Raw genomic sequence first — 19,383 nt, 5'->3', positions numbered from 1 at the left:
CTCTGATATTAGCTCTGCCTGCCATTTTGTGCCACCATACATTTAGCATTCTTTCTATGTATTCATCCATCTGATTGAATTAGAAAAAAGTTCTGATTGCAGAAGATCAAAGAGAAAAATGTGTGACCCAATTTAGTTTAACTAATGCCAAATATTTAGTCTTCCTTGATATAATCATAAACCTACCTAATAATGTTATTATATGTTCTGCATTTCTTCATATAATCCCCCCAAAACCCTCACAATGCAGAAGGAAGGGGATGCCTAAATAAAGGGTGTGGTATTTGCATTTGTTCTTTAGGAGATGGCCAAGTAGGAATTATAGGTAGCCCAAGCAGAGGTGTAGATAATGTGTTTCCACTAACTGAGGAGTGATATCTGTTGGCATTTGCTGACCTAGATTCTATTTAGATGGCAGACTTCTCTCTTTTACCAAAAATATGGTCAGGATAAAGGAAAGAATGTTTGATGCAAAGAAAATTGCTTTTTTATCTAAAATAGTGATGTCTTAGCTCACATTGCTATAACAAATTATAGTAGACTAGGTGGCTTCAACAACAATTTATTTCTCATGACTATGAAGACTGGAAAATCCAAGATCCAAGGGCCGGACATGGTGGCTCACATCTGTAATTCCAGCTACTTGGGAGGTGGAGATTGGAAGGATCAAGTTCAAGGCCAACCCAAGCAAAAAAATAGTGAGACTCCCATTTCAACAAACAATCTGGTCACGTGGCACATGTCTGGAATCCCAGCTAAGTAGGAGGCATAGGTAGGAGGATCATGGCCCAATGCTGGCCCTAGGTAGAAAAAGCACAAAACCTTATCTAAAAAAACAACTAATGCAAAAAGGGCTGGGGATGTGGTAGTACACCTGCCTAGCTAGCAGGACACCTTGAATTTAAACCCCAGTACTGCCAAAAAATGGAAGTCCAAGATCAAAGTACCAGAAAATTCAGTGTAGTGAAGTCTCTCTGGCAGGTTTATAAACAGCTGCCATCTTGTATCTTTAGAATGTAGAAGAGAGAGAGACAGGGAAAAGAAAATGAGAGAGAGATTATGTCATGTCTCTTTTTTACATACTAATCCAATTTTTGAGGGGTTCCATTCTTATGACTTAATTCCTTCAAATAGAACCCACCTCCAAATACCATTACATTGAGGATTTAGGCTTCAGCCTGTGACATAAACATTCAGTCCATGGAGAACAATCACTGAAGATTTTGAAGAAGTATAAAGATATAGCTATGCCTTAAGATGGTAACTCTTTAATAGCAAGTAAATGTTGGCATGGGGAAGCTGAGATTCCAAAGGCAGAAACAGCAGGTAGGGATGAGAGTCCAATAATGTAGATGAGACAATGTGGAGGCTTGAATAAGGCTGTGGCAACTGGCATAAGAAAAATGAGATAAATACAAGGGACACTGCAGTAAATAAAACTTGGAAATTGACCAGGTACAGCTAAGTTGGAGGAAAAAAGAATCTGCGATGATGGTGGGATTTTTATCCTGTGAGACTGAGAGGATGCTGGTTGAATTTTCTGGATAGGAAACTCAAGAGAAATTGCATTCTTGCAGGGAGAAGTAATGCTGAGCTTCAGTTTAGACATGTGCATTTGGAGTGTCTATGAACACTAGGTTGGAAAGCATGAGAGACCACCCAAGCTGAAACAGTGACATGAGGTCACCAGAATTGTTGTAACAAGGGAAGCCACAGGAATAATTGAGACCTCCCAAGAAGAGAGAAGAGAAAAAAGAAATGATAAGGCAGTTAAGGACAGATCCTTGGAGGGCACCACCATTTATATACCAAGGCTGAGGAAGAGGAACAAGTAAAGCAGTTGGGGAAAAAGTTGTCATAGACTGGACAATGCAGGGTTTTTAAAGAGCTAAGAAAAGAGAATGGGAGGACCTGAGTTAACATATACTCTCACCCCAAAGTCATGTGGAAGAGAAAATAGATATTTAAAGTGAGAAAAGGAACCATGCACTTATCAAGTAGTAAGCATTTTACGAATACCATCTCATTTCACTAATTGCACTTTTAAGTAGAAGAATGAAACTGTGTTGTTTTCAGGTAAATGGAGGGAATTTGAAATCATCCTGTTAAACTAAGTAAGCCAGGCTCAGAAGGACAAAGGTCACATGTTTTCCCTTACATATTGAAGCTAGACATAAAAGATAAATGTATATATAAATATGTAGGCAATCTTAGATAGACAGACATACAGATAGATAGATCGATCGATAGATAGATAGGTGATAGATAAATAGATGATAGATAGATGATAGATGATACATAGGTAGATGAGAGAGAGTAGGTCTATCTGAGGGGACTAAAGAGAGTCAGGAGAGGAAAAGAGAATGACAGAGAGTGAATAATATTGAAATTCATTGCATCTGTGTATGAAGGTTGTGTAATAAAATACACTGTAAGATGTTGAATAATAGGGGAGCAGAGTGGTAGAGAAGGAGTAAGTAATAGAGGGGGGTAATCTGATTAAAGCATGATAAATACATGTGAAATACCAAGGTGAAACCCCTTTTAACAATCAATATACACTAAAAAAATGATGGAACAGCAAGGTAAAACAGGTCCTGTCCAGGAGAGGGTACCAGTAGGATTGGGAGGATAAACAGAAAGGGTGAAAGAGGGTGAATATGGTGAATGTACTTTGTATATGTGTAGGAAAATAGAAAATGAAACCTGCTGAAATTGTTTTAAGAAGGGAAAGAGGGGACTGATGGTGAATGATGGAGAGGGTAAATTTAATTAAGATACATTGTAAGCACACATGTAAATGTCACAATGAACCCTCTCCCCTATACCTATACAAGTAATATGTGCTAATAAAAAAAATTAAGAGTATTTCAATGGCACCAGAGATTCAGATTCTGGCTCTACCTTTAGTTAGTTCTGTGAGCTTGGATAAGTTTCCACATTTTTAGATAAGGGTAACTCATTACAGCTCACAGGGTAGTATGAGTATCATACAAGATAATACATTTAAAGCTACATAGCTGGTTATATGGTCAATGGATGAGAATCATTATCATTTCTTTTAGCTACTTTTGTAAGCTCTGTTGCCCCACAGAAAGTCACAGTGAGTACAAAAAACATGCCTATTTTAGCAGTTTTGTTAACAACCAAATATTTCCAATGTCTGTATGGAGAAAGCACTCAATTAATATGATGTAAGTGACTTTACAATCTCATTTTACCATATTTTATTGCCTCTGAGTATCTCTTAGTCCTCCTTAAAGAAAAAGTAATGGATTCCAGTACACACACTGGTTCATTTTAAGTTCTTCAGTTTTCACAAGAGGACATCAGATTAATTATCTTTGATAATTCAAAGATGCAGATGTATATTTAACTAGCCTAGTGCTTGCTAGAAGATAGTCCCTAATTCACTGCTCCCCAATGGTACTGAAAACATACACTGAGAGAAACAATAGCTAGGAAGTACTCCTGAAAAACACACAGTCCATCCATGCTTAGTGTTGTAACTCAGGTACCATTCTTAGTACAGACCCCGCCCCCACACCTAATGCAATCTCACAATAAACTAAAGAGGTAGTTATTGCGATATTATTGGCCTGTTTCAAAAACAAAGAAACTGAAGTACAAGGAGTTAGGTCACACACTAGGAAACACCTGAACTGGTTTCTAGCACAGACAGGCTAGACTATACTCCTAACATTTCATTTTGCTATTGCTCTCATTCAACATAGAATCAGAATGTCTACCTCTTCCATTCTATCACACAGCATTGTTTTTGTGAATGTTGCTTAGATTTTTGTGAATGTTTCTTCGATTAAATGTGTGTTTGTGTGTAAGTTCTGTGTGTGTGAGTTCTCTGTGTGTGTGTATGTGCTATGAATTGAATTCAAGTCCTTTTGTATTCTAGGCAAGAGCTTTGTCACCGAACTAAGTCCCCAGCCCAAACTAAGCATATATTGAGTTGACATGAGGTCTCATAAAGAATAGCACCATCATACTCACCATGGAATCAATATTTATCACACATTACACCCCTTATGAGCACAAGCACCCCAAAGAAGAACTTTTGCCTGGTAACTGCATCAGAAATATTCTACTTGCCCTTCACCATTGACTTGTTTTTGTTTTTTTTTTTTACACTATATGTACTGTGAAATGTGTAACTGACCAGCATTTCCTAATTCCATTAACTGTTAGACAATTTACACTAAAGGGTATAATTCCTGCCTCTATTTTATGTTACTACACTTACTTCATGTCCTAACTAATGCTGTCTTACTTTATTTGGTGAAAGCTGATATAACTCTTTTTTGGAACAAAATGAAAATTATGTTACACGCTTCATTGCATCTTTATTAGATAGCTATTACTACCTTCAAACTGACCCTCCAAGACATTTACATAAAGTATTCAGATATGTTCCACATAGTTTAGTGCTTAATATTATGCTAACATATTTATAAGCTGATTTTATCCAGGACACATAAATTTGTGTGGAGAGATATATTTAGCCACGCCAAGTTCATCCCTTCATGAGCTATGTGACCTAATGCAACCCATGTAATTTTTCTGTGCTTTGTTTTTTCATTTGTAAAATGGAAATGATAATATACCTACCACACAGGGTGGCTGGACAGATTAAGAGTTAATTTATGAGCTGACATGGTGGGGCATACCTGCAATCCCAGCTACTTGGGAAGTTGAGGCAAGAGGATCACTTAAGCCCTGGAATTCAGGATAGCCTGAGAAAAATCGTGATACCCTGACTCAAACAAAACAGATGAGTTATATAAAGTGCTTAGAACAATTTCCAGGACACATGCATAGTACATTATTACCATCTCCTCCTCCTTTTCCTTTTTTCCTCCCTGTCTTCCCCCTTTTTAGCCTCTGTTGTTTTTGATCCTTCAGCCTCTTTCCAAAGTTCCCCAAAGAAGTCTCAAAAGGGCTCAGTATCAGTTTTTTCACATGCTCCCCCTACAGGCTACTATACATTGGTTTACACTTCCATGGATGTGACTTGAAGGTTTCCCGTCCCAACTCAGTGTGTAGCCACTAATGCTGGGGCTAGGATGCTCTTCCTCCACACTTCAAAATGTGCAAATCTTGAAGTTGTGCTATTCCCTGGAGGTCTCACCAAAACATTGCTTTTGTGTCACAACCATGTCAATTCTTATCACTAAGCCCTGATGCAGTGTTCCTTTATCCACAGGGCTGGGCCTAGACCAACCTCCTGAACTGACATCTTGTTGTTCTCTCCATCCTTTTGTACCTGCTTCTCCCCCAGGCAGTAGACCTTTCCCTTGTTCTCCTTCTATCGGCCCCTCTTCCTACAGGCTTACTAGCCACATGCATGAATTTCCCTTTGGATCAGCTGAGACCCTCTGAAAATCACACTGTCTGCTCCTGGATGAGTAGCATCCTCTAGTTGGAATTATAAATTACTTGGTGTTGGAGAGCACATCTGAGAATTTCTCACCTTCACTGCACTAAGTTTGAGACTGAATCCAGAAGTAACTGCCTAGAAGCATTGTCACTAATAGCATTAGTAGCTTATAGGCACACCAGAATGACAAATCTCTTTGGAATGGAAATATTCATCATCTCAGGAAAACTGACCAACCATCCCAGTTTTAGCCCTGGGAAAACCCTTAGTCCCAGGAAACATAGATGGTGGTCACTTAGTCCTAGGATTCCCAGTTTGAAATATGCCCCTTGCACTCTGAACCAGTTGCTAATCCTCTCATTCTCATCAACTTCATGTCACTGTCTCCTGCTCCCAACTGGACACACACTCACTGAGTCATACCACCATTACTGGTGTCCTGATCCCCTACTTTGTATCAAAGCTATTAATTAGTCCTGAACAATTGCTCTATACTTTAAGTTTCCTAACTCAGCTTTGTGACCTTCTCAGTTACCACTTTTTTATTTTTATGGTTTTTTGTGATTCTACAGATTGAACCCAGGGTCTCCTGCATGCTAGACAAGCACTAGTAAGACAAGACCTCACTACTTTTTCTCCAAGGCTGTCCAGTAACTCAAGATCCTTCTGCCTACACCTTCTGAGCAGCTTCAGTTATCACTCTTTGTGACATTTACTTTTCAGTAATCAGTTGAGGGCCTGGGTAGAAACACTGCACTCTCAAGCATGAGAGGCTAGATTTCAGGTATTGCTGGCATCTCCTTTCTGAATTCTTGTACTATGATCAGCACTTAATGCATCTTCTTACATAAGATTGTCATCCTGGGGAAACCTTGGCTGTTGGAAAGTCTCTGGTATGTGAGCATCCTGTACCTCATTATCCTCCCACAGCCATAATTGCCTCTATCACATTGACATCTTCAATCCCTCCACTGGTACTTGGCCTGGCACAGCCTCACCATCTGCTTATGTGACACCAACATTATGGCCTCCCTCCATGCATCCCTAAATGAGGCTGGGAAGAAAGCAGAAATGGCAAGTATGCCAGCTGTCACCAGTGACACAAACCTAGACAGTTATGAATCATGACCCAAGACAGGGAGGGAAAAGGGAATTTTCTGATGGATAATTGTGTGGCATCATCAGTCAGTGGGGTGGGGTGCACCTCTCTGCTCAAGCTCACAGAAGCAAAATAAATGTATGTTGTTTCTGCTTTTCTACCAATGGTATCTGCTTCTTTTTAATATCTGTCACAAAAGAATGTTCAATAGGAAAAAGACTAGAAATCAGGTATGAATTATTCTATTTTTGCTCCTTTGCATCTCTAAATGGAATTATTGGGGATATTGCAGGAAGTGTGAGAATTGCTTGAAAATGACAAAAAAGGGGTTACTGGATGCCCAGAGGAAGAAGAGCCAAGGCAAGTTGACTGATGCTGGTGGGTCAGTCCTATTCATAAGCTGCGAAAATCCCCACCCACCTCTACCACCCTGAGTTTCCAAGGTTTTCTGTTCTTTATATCCCTCAACTGATTGATTCATTCATCTGTTTTTCCTCTGCTACTTTCAGGATTAAATCAATCAGGTAGATATAGATTTCAAATTTAAGCATATGACATTGGTTTTGTTGTTAATATTACTGTTGGTATTGATGTATTTAATGACACTTCTATTTTAAGTTCCTTTTCCTCGCTTTTGCATTGAGTCTTTTCCCTACTTTCATTTACTTGACTTTCACTTTTCTCTTTTTTAAAAGGAAGTGGTAGCACAAAGGTAGCCAGTAAAATAAAATGTTTTTCCTCAATAGAGAAAGATAGATGCCACTTTTGTTTATGGTTTGTTTTTTGCTCAACATACTCCCTGTAGATCCTGCCTTCTCCAAGCAGATATTTCCTATGAACTAATGAAGTCAAGAGAGAAATGTGCTCCCAATTACCTGAACAAAATACACAAAAATCCTAGATCATCCCTGTGCAGGGGACAGAGACAGCTTCAGAGGCAGAGACTCAAAACTGTGGAAATCCTAGTGTTAGCTCATCTCCAAATCATTCAAGGCATCTGGCTAGTTTCCTTCCCACTATGTCAACTCAGTTGACCAGCCATGCACAAAAAACAAGAATAGAAACTTCATGGCTTTGACTTTGCAAGCTTACAGGAAGCAAAAGCACTATTGTCAGGGGTAGTTTTGGAGAATCTATTTCTCAGTTTTATAGGAAATATACTTGCCCAAGATTTTTCCTATGAGGAAAATGAATAAACCATATACTCAAAACAGCAGAGATTGCTGGCATGAAGATTGGTGATTTTTATGTCATACCAATAAACAACTTAAAACCTGGAGAAACACATGGGAAGATCCAGAGATTATTGGGTGGTCACAAGTTGTGATGAGAGAGCCACTGGGGGTTCACTGGGTAGAAATGTCAGATATATATAGAAGAGTAATCCTTATAGAGGCAGAAACAGTCAAGTACAAGGGATAGTGAATGGAGAGTATGATTTGTGGTGTACTTAGAATAAAAGGAAGGTAGTGATAAATGTAGCCAAAATTAAAACCTTTATATTGGAGAGTTAGGAGTTTGTACTTGATACGCACTGCAACTGGGAGATGCAAAAATCTTCTCAAAGAGGAAAGACACGGAGAAAGAGGGAAAATTGGAAGGATAGGATGGGCAGGGTATAAGGTTATGCTTCAATGTTGTGGATAAATTAAAGGGTAGAAGAATGGATAAAGTGTCTCTCTGAATTGAAGTGAATCTACTTTATCTCCCCCATCTTTCTTCACGTTTTTGTATAGGATACAGTTTTGATACTTTGTTACGGATCATTTTTTGTTAGGGTTTTTTCCCCCTAGACATCAGGAAATGTGGGTTTCTATCACTGGCTTTAATACTCACCAGCTATATAACTTTGGGTTAGTCATTCCAGGGACAGAATAAGAACCTCAGATTTCCTAAACCACCAAAAGATTATGGCTTCTCCCTCTCTCCCCTTTCCATAATTCCAAATTAAAACAATTTTAAAACATAGATGTATAAAGACAACCTACTGTTATAATTTTCCCCTTGATTGCCTTGATATCTTGAAACAAATCAATGTTTAAAATGTATTTTCTTGCCCAGTGCTAATGGCTCATGCCTGTAATCCTAGCTACTTAGGAGGCAGTGATCAGAAGGATCCTAGTTTGAAGCCAGCCCAGGCAAATACTTTGCAAGATGCTATCTCAGAAATACCCAATACCCAATATAAAAGCAGGGCTGGCAGAGTGGCTCAAGTGGTAGAGCACCTGCCTAGCAACCCAGTACCATATATATAAATGTATTTTCTCCATTTTAGTGTTAGTACTCTGCCTAAACACATTTCTAGTTTATATGTTGGGTATTCACTGTCTGGACCTAAGTTTTCTCATCTACAAAAGAAGGTGTTAGTCTAGAAAAATTCTAGTGTCTTTCTAACCTAAGTTTCTGCAATTTCATAATCTCACAGACTTATTTTCTACCTTTGTTACTGCCTTATCTTGACATTTTCATGTCTTCATGAGTAAAACGATATTGTATCTTCATATCCCCCTCAATTCCACATTTCTGTTTAAAAAGTATCTAAACTTCAGTGAGTATCTAGGCAATTCCAAGTCAAACAAAAGAATAACTGTGTCTCTGTTTATGTCTAAGTCTTATGAAGGATACATGTCTACAATAAGATAGGATCATAAGCAAAGTCCTTGCTGTACTAGTAGAGGTGATTTTTAATAAAAGCAAAATCATTTTTGGGGAAAAAAAGTTATGATTGATAGTGAATACCTGCCAATAATTTGCCCTGCTAATGTCTCTATGTGGCCATGCTTCTGAAAAATCTTAACCATTCTAGGCTTCATCTTTCCTGTTTGTTCATTCACTCATTCATTTGTCCCTTATTCACCTTTGTCTAATATTAAAAAGGTAAGTCTACCTTTAATTTATGAAATTTCTCATGAACAGATCTCACATCTACATCTTGCCATCTTTTATGCCACTGTCCTTTGACTCTTCACCTCTGTCCTGAATGGAAGTATTCCCTTGGTTTCCACACCACCTCTGAGAGTGGAGCAGCAGATGCTGGGTCTCTCTACAAGCCTGGCTGTGGTCTGCCTTTCAGATAGATGTTGCATGCTAGTTGCTAGAAGGTTTCTGCAATAGATGTTACCAGGCAAACAAGCAAGCACACACTCACAGAATCTAGAGCATGCTGATCCAGGCGCGCACACACTCGCCTGTACTGACACCAGGAACACAGCTGGGTGGCGGAGGGAGTGTGCTTTGAGGGGCAGGCGCTGCTCCAAAGCCCAGCTAATGTCTCTGTGTGGCCATGCTGTATTTTCAGCTTGTCATCATGGCTGGAACAGTGCTGCTTGCCTACTACTTCGAATGCACTGACACTTTTCAGGTGCATATCCAAGGATTCTTCTGTCAGGATGGAGACTTAATGAAACCTTACCCAGGGACAGAGGAAGAAAGCTTCATCACGCCTCTGGTGCTCTATTGCGTGCTGGCTGCCACCCCAACTGCTATTGTAAGTACAGAAATAGACTTCCTTCTTTATTCTCAGTTACCAAAGAATATTTCCTGTCTGCTTTTTCTCCTCTTTCCTGTCCTTCTGGGCATCTGCCAGCAGCCTAATCAATGGTATTCTGTTTCAGCCCAGGCAAAGTGAATGGAGATCTGCATAAAAACTCATTAAGAAAGGTCTTGTCTTTTAGGTGGTTTTGCTTTTTAGTATCTGGATCTAAAATATTTATTAAAAAATCAAGTGTAAATAACAATTCAACAGTCATGGTCATCTAATATGTTAAGAACAGTCACTAAGATCTTGAAAAAAATATACTGTGGATTATGTATACTCAGTGGAAATCTTAACTGTAAGTGCTGGCATTGACCAATGTCAGTGGGATAGAACCACCCTGGCTGGTATTCCTGCTGTTATAATTGAACTTCCAGAGAGCCCAGAGATGAGAGAAATCGCCTGACACAAAGCTTCTTGATGGCTCTGCCTTTGTCCATGTTATATCACTTTCTCATTTTATCTCTCTCCTGGGGCAAAAAGATCAATGAGACAATCCTCTAGGGAGACTTCTTCAAAAGCATAAAGCTTGCATCCCAGTATTACATGTGGTTTAACACTTAGATATTTTTATTTTTAAAATGATATTTTGTGGGAACTTTAAACACTTCTATGTCTAAACATGTTACCAAGGCAGATTAACTGGGGTGTAATCTCAGTTCCCATTCCATCCTTTCTCTTCTAATAGCTGCCTCCCCCACCCTCCTACCTCCCCTCTATGTGCCTTCTACTCTCTCTTGAGCAGGCACTAATAAAAGAACTAACTGGCATGTTGAGGCATGTACTGATTGCTCCGACATTCAGTTCAAATGTGATTTTTCAATGATGTTTTCTTTGCTTTAAGATGAAAGAGGCAATATAATCTCGAAAAGTAATATAGACATAAAGTGTCATAGTACTTTAAGTTCATTCGGATCATTGATTCCAAGCTTAGCAAAGCTCCCCCTTAAATAAAAAGACTATTCTGTAGAGATTAAGGACAGCATCAATAAATTGCAGTTTTATTTTTAAGTCAAAAGGTATATTTTAAAGCAACTTGTATACTTCAATTCTTCTGGAAATAATTAAGAAATGGCCAAATTTTAATAAGGCTTAAAAATTGCAATGCTAATAACAAAACCACACCTAGCCAAAACACAAAACTAGAAAAACAAAACTTTGTAAAGAATTTTCTCTTTTCTCATTTTAAGATTTTTAACAGAAACTCTTCTCTAGATTACAACTTTCAATCCTGTCTCTATAGTTGATTCATTTCCCTAAAATGACACAAATTGAAACATGGGTCATATGCTCCAGTGGGGATATGGTCAATGAATAGTGCACAGAGTATTAAGAATCTGCAATTCCTCTCGAGCTGTCAGTTGTGAAACCATGTTTCAACCTTCCCATTCCTCTGCTTCTCTGGGTATAATATATGATCAATAAACTGACAAGCCCCCAAAATATGTGCTGAGGAATAGCCCATGAATAATGATGGTAAGAAAAACATCTTATAATTTATGTATATTCTGCTGTCGTTGTCTAACTGATCATCACAACAGCCCAGTGAAATGGAAAAGGAACAGTCCAGAGAACAGAGAAAGTGTGTGGTTCAACTCCCTTCATTTTTTTATTGATAACATTGAGACTCAACTTGGATAAATGATTTGCTGAAGGTTCTGACAAGTTCCATACACAATTGGACAGGCAGCCACCCTTTGGTTTCCACTTTTATTTTCCTTCCAAGTAAGAAGCATTGCTAGGAACCAGGGCTGATCACAGCTGACAGGTTAATGGCAGAGGGCTGTGCATCCTTGCAACCCTACTGATAGTGTTTGATCTCCCCTCAAGTCCTAAAAACAAGTGAGCAGCAACAGAACAGAAAGCAGAATTCTTCTGATGTTCCGAGAAATTCCCCAACAGCAAGGATCTGTGTACATTTCTGCCCTACCTTGACAAGTCATGGCTAGTCTGAAAGCAGCCTTTTTTGGGCCACTGGCTCACAGATACCTAGTGCCTGTGTCAGCTCACACCTCCACTTCAGAGTCTTCACCATGCAATCATCTTCCTCAAGCTTAGTCCGCCAAGAGAGTAATTGTATGCCCTCTGGCTAGTCATACAAAACAAGTCCCCATGAGATCAGAGTCCTCATCTTCACATGAAAAAGGATTAGGCTAAATGATTTCCAAGATCTTTCCAGTTCTCAGAGTCCATGAGAATCTAAAAAGGAATATTCTGATTGGGTTCCCAATTCTCAAATCACAATGTCCTTCTGGAGTTCAATTTTTCACTTCTGTGCCCAGCCAAGTATTTCACAGAACTGCACAGATTTTTATTCCTTGTTAAAATGATTTCCTATTCTCTTCAGAGTATAATGAAGGCAATATTCCTTTCAGGAGATTTGTGTGATAATAATTAATGACAAGTTTCAAGAAAGTAGCTCACCCTGGACTTTTCCATGGCTTTCTGTGCAACCTCAAGCACTTGACAATGGCAGAACTTAGCGCCCACACTGCTATGTATCTCTGCAGGTGAACATTAACAACACCATTCACAGCCTCAGGGATATGCAGGACAGGCATAAGGGAAAAGACTCTGCTGTTTGACCTGTCATTTCCCATTTCTTCTTTTGTGCTTTCCTGTCAGAAAATATCAGCATCATATTGAGACAAGGCCTCATGGGATAAAGGGCACAGAGCCGAGGCCACTGCTGTCCTAGATCTTCAGGAAAAGTTAGAGCATGGAGGATTTATTGTGTTCAGAACTGTTTAGCCAAAAGTGATGTACCATACTTCAAAAAAGTCTGCAGGGTATGTTCTGACCACCTGAAAACCATGGATAATGACTGCCATGGGCCTTCTAAATAAACACACATATTCCGTCAAAGGAAGAGAGCCTGTTTGGATAAGAGGATTTACTCAGCAGAGAATCTGATTTACTCTTATTTTATCTCAATCCCAGTGGCACAAGGCATGAGAAAATAGCTATTAAACCTTTTTCTTGGCCTCACAATGAAGTGACAGGGGAGTATTTAGTATTGAAGCAGTAGAACATTTGATTTTCAGCTCAAGAAAATTGAAACAGCTCACAGTTTACATGCAAGTGTGCACACACACATATACAAGACTCATCTGCAATTTCCTAGGAAGAGACAAACAAAATTTGATAGCATGGCACAATTTGGAGGAAATTGTGACTCTTCACTCAGGAGTTTCTAGGTCATAAGCTCTTATAGCCAATGTAAAAGCACATTGCAGATCACAAAGTGGACTCAATAGTGAAGTCTTTTGGCTGGCTGATGAGAAATGCAGCTGCTGAAATAAGGGAGACATTGTAAGGCCTTGGCTCCTTCATAAACTGCTTCTTTCTGAACAATCTCATCTGTTGAAACTCTTTTTAATGTTTTATAATTCACATCTCTTTCCCTTTTATACATTAATCACATGGCTTTTTTTCCCTTTTAGGCTTGCCTGGCAGGCACTCTACTACTTGAGCCATGCCCCCAGCCTTTTTTGCTTTGATTATCTTTGAGATACAATTTCTCATTTATGCCCTGGTCAGCCTGGACTGTGGTCCTTCTCTTTATGCTTCCTTTGCATAGATGGGATGAAAAATATATGCCACCATGTCCAGCTCTTTTTGGTTGAAATGTATTCTTGCTAATTGTGCAGATGGGCCTCAAGCTGAGATCCTCTCAATCGTGCCTCTCGAGTAGCTGGAATTACAGACATGAGCCACTGTACAAGGCTGACATGACTTCTTTAAAAATATTTTTTTACCGTGACTACTTTTTCTTTGTTGTTTAGAATTTGCATATGCGTCTGTGAAAGACATATAAATATCCTTATTAATTTGTATGGATTAAAATAAACTTAAAGAAAAAAATCTACTTCCCCATTTTCTGCTCATGCTGCTTGATTAGTGACCCAAATATCCTTTAGATTGTTTTTTGCCTGACACTGTTCCACAGAGGGACATGTTTCCCACCTTTAAGATGTCCTTCTAGTGACTGATGACTAGACATCTGTTTCAAGGAGCTTGATAATTTGCTTCTTGAAAAGAATATCATTTGTCTAAAATATGTGGTGGTCAAATGATTACAACTCATTTCACTTTTTGTTGAGAGTAGTTTAGCTAGCTTATTTTAAATTCCCATTTCTATTACACTCACTGTCCAGAAAAAAATGGAAGATAACAGAGAATGCAATGCACTGGAAAATATAACACCACTGTGGTTTTATGCTTTATATCAGGTCTCAACTAAGATGGCTTTCTGAGTGGATGACTGTGTCCTCTGGAGTGAGATCAGTAGGAAGGATCCAGTACAGTCCAGAAACTGAATGATTTTCAAAATGCCACCATGTAAACAACTTTCTTCCTTTTAAGCCCTGACCTTTGAAAGATACAGAAGTGTCCAAAGCTAATGTCCGTCATTTAGATCTACATATGATAAAGCAGATCCATGTTAGCTAGCAGATTATGTTATCCCAGACCAAGCAAAATTCAGCAATTAAGGGAACCAGAATGCTTCTGCATATCTGAGACTGTCAATGGCACTTGACAGAAAGATAAGGGTTGGGCTGGAGGTAAGACTCAAGTGGTAGAACAGCTGCTTTACAAGTTTAAATCCCTGAGTTCAAACCCCAATACCAAGAAAAAAATAAAATAAAATAAAACTAAGCCTAACAATGTTGGTAACAGAGTCTGGTTGTTGTTTTTTTTTTTTAATTTCCTAGGTCACATAACTTAAAAAATCTACAACAACAACAAAACACATGTCTTTCTGGTGACTATAGAGGTTCCCAGGCAGAGTATTAAAAGCACTCAAAAATCTCTAAGACTGAGAGCTCTGAAGCCATACTTAGAGTATGGAGTGTTTAAACATACTGTTCTCTTCCTCACAGTCAGTCATAGTCAGAGAGGAGACAAGATCTAGTCACCAGCTTCTACTGTCCTTAAAGGACACAAAGTAACAGAGATATCAGGCTGCATCCACTTTGCTTTTGGGGAAGGTTACTTGGTGATGGTGAAGTCCTGGGGGATTATAGAAACGAACGAGAGCTGAAGGAAACAGTATTGTAAAAAATCACAATAGCCCTGGAGATCTTAACTGACTAAACTGAGACTGAAGTACAATTATGTGACTTCAGTTTCCCTTATGAGCCCTCACTTACCAGCATTTATCTTAAAGGCAAAGATCTTGGAGCCCCCTAAAATCACTTTAAGGGTCTTCTAGTCTAACACATTTATTTAAAAGATGAGAAAGCTGAGACCCAAAGGAGCAACTAGTCTAAGATCAAACACCTTGTTAGGGTTAGGTAGAGCCAAGCTAGAATTATACCATGTTTCCTTACACCAAGACTAGACACAATGATTACTTCTATTTCAGTGCATATTCTTGCATAAAGATAAGCCATGAAGTAAAGAAAGCAAGCATTCATTGAACACCTATAGATGCTTTTAGACACATTTTAATATTCTCAACAACTTTCTGGTATGGCCATTGCTATCACATTCAAATCATGTGGAATAAACAGGTTCAAAAAAAAGTTCAAATACTTGCAAAGACAGAGCTGAGATTTCAATCCCAAAGCCCACATTCAGGAATTCAGCAACAATTTTGATATTGCCAAGTATCAGAGCTACAATTAGCATCCATATGAACTCAAATTGTATATTCTAAGGATTCCAGATCCCTTTGTAATGGCAACCACATATGACATGCAGTGAAATCCCCTCACAATATGAAATTATAGTAGCTTCTTCCTGTCCTTAGTTTTTCTAAAGTCTATTTATATTTTGAAATCTAAACTCTGTTCCCTAGGTCCTTCATTTATATCAGTAATTTATCATTAACATATCTTCTGTAAACATTTGTGAAGGGGAAGAATGGAGCAAGATGGCATGATAGAACTCTCCAGTGATCATCTCACCTTCCACAGAAACATCAGTATAAATAACTGTACATAGGTAAGAATACCTTTGCAATAGCTAAGGAAACCTAGTTATATCACAGCAATAAAAGACACATTTAAGAGGGTAAAAAGGATGATTTATATTACTTGTATCTCTCTTCCCAAAATCTCAGGCAGCATGCCATGAGAGAGCTACCATCCACTTAGGGGAGAAAGAAAGAGAAGAGAGAACAGGATTTTGACTTGTACTCTAATGCCAGGCTTGTCATGGTAAAACACACCACAAGGCAAGCCTTCATAGCCTCAGACTCAAGGCCAGCACCCATGAACTGAGTCTCTAGACTCATCCCAGCCCAAGCTTCAGGCTTTCACAACAAATTTGATCTTCAGTCTGCACCACGATCAGGCCAACTGTAATGAATCCAGAGTCTGGGGAGCCCTTAGTGGCAGGCAGGCAACAGCATCCACAGGCCTCAGGTGTACCCCAGTGGCACAATGGTTACAATGGTCCTGTACTTCAGAAACAAATCATACCATCTACTTTAAATTTCTTAATGGGTTGACTATTAAAGGGATTTCTCAGACAAAGCCAATATGTGAAGACTGTAATAACTGCCTATTTCTTCAAATACACAAATACTGATAAACGGCCACAAGGATAAAGATCAATCAGGAAAACTGGTCTTGTCAAAGAGACAAAGTGTCAGTGACTGATGCTAAAGAAGTGGAAATTTATCAACTGTCTGACAAATAATTCAGAATAACTATTTAAAGAAAGCTCAGAAAACTTTAAAACAATATGGAAAGATAATTCAAAAGGATGAGAATGATAACCAGAAAATGAAATTTAGTTGAAGTTATAATACAGCTAGCAGCAAATTTCTCAGTAGAAACCTTATAGGCCAGGAGAGAGTGGGATAGTATAGTTAACATGCTGATGGAAAAAAAAATCCAACCAAGAAAGAATGCTGTATCTAGAAAAGCTATCTTTGAGAAATGGAGAGATAAAGATTTTCCCAAACAAAAGCTGAAGGTGTTCATCACTGCCAGACCTATCTTACAAGAAATGATAAAGGCATTTCTTCAAGCTGAAGGAAAAGACTGACTGCTAATGAGTAACATGAAAACATCTGAAAATATAAAATCACTAATGAAAGTTAGTGCACAAAATCAGAATACTCTAATACTGTAATGTTTAGTTTGAAGGTTAAAAGATAAAATTATTAAAAATAATAGTTACAAAATTTAAGGGATATGTAAGGACGAAAGATTCCCAAAACAGCTAGAAAACAATGAACAAAATGACAGTAGTGAATTCTTTACTATCAATAATCATCCTGAATCTAAATAGATTATGTTCTTCAATTAAAAGACATAAAATAAGGACATTGGAACTTTTTAAAAGCTCCAACCATATGCTGCTTATAGGAGACTCACTGCATAGTAAGTGGAAACATAGACTGGAAATGAAAGAATGTGAAACTATACTCCATGCAAATGAAAACTAACAGGGAGCAGGACACAGGTTGAATATTCCTTATCCAAAATACTTGGGACCTGAAATGTTTTATATTTGGGGATTTTGGAATATTTGCATAGACTTCACCAGTTGACCATCCCTAATCTAAAATCCTAAAATCCTCCAAAATTTGAAACTTTTTGAACATCAATGCTTAATAAGCTTCAGACTTTTGGAGCACTTCAGATTTCATAGTTTTTAAATTTGGACTGTTTGTCTACTTATGTGAGAAACTAAACATTAAGTCAAAAGCTACAGAAAGAAACCAAGAAGTCCCTTATATAGTGATAAAAGAGGAGCATATAACAATTTTAAGCACCCAACACAGAAGCAACTAAATATATAAAGCAAATATTAATGGATCTGAAGCAACATATAAACTACAACATAACTGTAGTAGGGGATTTCAACACCCTACTTTTAATAATGGTTAAATATTCCAGACATAAAATCAATAAGGAAATCCAACACTTAGAACTGTACTCTAGACCAAATAGATCTAACAGATATCTACCAATGATTCTGTCTGATAGCTACAGAATATACACTCTTCTCTAATTTATGTGGAACATTATGTAGGATAGATCACATTAAGCTACAAAATAGTTCTTAACAAATTTAGGAAGATTGAAGTCATATCAAGTATTTTTTCTGATCAGAGTGCTATAAATCTGTAAATCAACAACATATAGAATTTCACAAAATTCACATATACATAGAAATTAAGCAACATGCTCTACACAGGAAATTTAAAATTTTCTTGAGACAAATGATAACAAAAAACAATGTCCTGAAACTATGAAATGCAGCAAAAGCAGTTCTAAGATAGAATTTTACAGTTTTAAGCATCTATGTTGACAAAGAAGAATAATATCAATAAAGAACATAATGTTGCATCTCCAGAAACTAAAAAAAAATAACCTAAACTGCCCAAACATAATATAAAGAAGGATATGTAACTATAAGGGAGAAATAAATGAAATAAAGACTAGAAAACAATAGATGGGGTCACATGTAAGAAACTATCAAAATGAAACCCCTTTGTACAATTAATATACATGAATAAAAGAAGTAAAGCAGAAGAGCAAAGAAAGCAAGAAATGTATTTGGGTATCTTTAAACCAAAAAGAAAGGTCAACAAAACTTAGAAGAGTTGGTGTTTTGAAAAAAATAAACAAAACTGAGAAAACTTCAGCCAAAATAAAAACAAGGAATAATGAGAAAAGAGTTTTAAAAAGTCAGAGGTAGGAACAAGGGTTTTTGCTGGTTGAGATAAGGATAGCTATACAGGGCATTGACTCACATTAATTTCCTGTGCGTGTGTGTTACCTTCTAAGTTAGTTCTTTTTGATCTAACCTGTTCTCTAGTTCCTGGTCCCCTTTTCCTATTGGCCTCAGTTGCTTTTAAGGTATCTGCTTTAGTTCCTCTGCGTTAAGGGCAACAAATGCTAGCTAATTTTTTAGGTGTCTTACCTATCCTCACCCCTCCCTTGTGTGCTCTTGCTTTTATCACGTGCTCAAAGTCCAAAGTAAAAAAGGAGACTTTACAATGGTACCACAGAAATATGAAGGGTCACAATAGGCTATTGCAAACAACTATATGCTAACAAATTGACTGTTATATAAGAAATTAATAATTTTCTTAACACATGCGAAGTACTAAGATTGAATTTTGAAGAAATAGAAGGTATCAACAGACTAACAAGAAGTAAGGACATTGAATCAGTACTATAGTCTTTCCTTAAAGAAAAATCTTATGCCAGATGCCTAATTCTGCCACACATTTAAAGAACTAATTGTTCCATTTTTCAAGAAGAACTCAATTATTTGAGCTAGTCCAAATGAACTAAAAAGAATAGCATACTTGCACTTATTTTACCATGACAGTATTACCCTGGTACCAAAGCCAAACAAAGTACACAAAAACAAACCTCCAGGCCAATATCC

The 19,383-nt window shown here is 37.9% G+C and overlaps 1 protein-coding gene across 6 annotated transcripts in view; it reads left to right on the top strand.

Moving 5' to 3' along the window:
- Positions 1-19,383, top strand: part of Plppr1 (phospholipid phosphatase related 1) — a 275,350-nt gene that overhangs the window by 216,046 nt on the left and 39,921 nt on the right. For all 6 annotated transcript variants that reach the window (XM_020179229.2, XM_074051360.1, XM_074051358.1 and 3 more), the window contains one exon: positions 9,787-9,975. In XM_020179229.2, coding sequence (XP_020034818.1) covers positions 9,787-9,975 — 189 coding nt within the window. The remainder of the gene's footprint in view (positions 1-9,786; positions 9,976-19,383) is intronic.

This window comes from Castor canadensis, chromosome 13, assembly GCF_047511655.1.
Source record: "Castor canadensis chromosome 13, mCasCan1.hap1v2, whole genome shotgun sequence".
NCBI lineage: Eukaryota > Metazoa > Chordata > Mammalia > Rodentia > Castoridae > Castor > Castor canadensis.
Note: the sequence above shows the minus strand (reverse complement) of the source record. Positions and strands in the feature narration are given on the sequence as shown.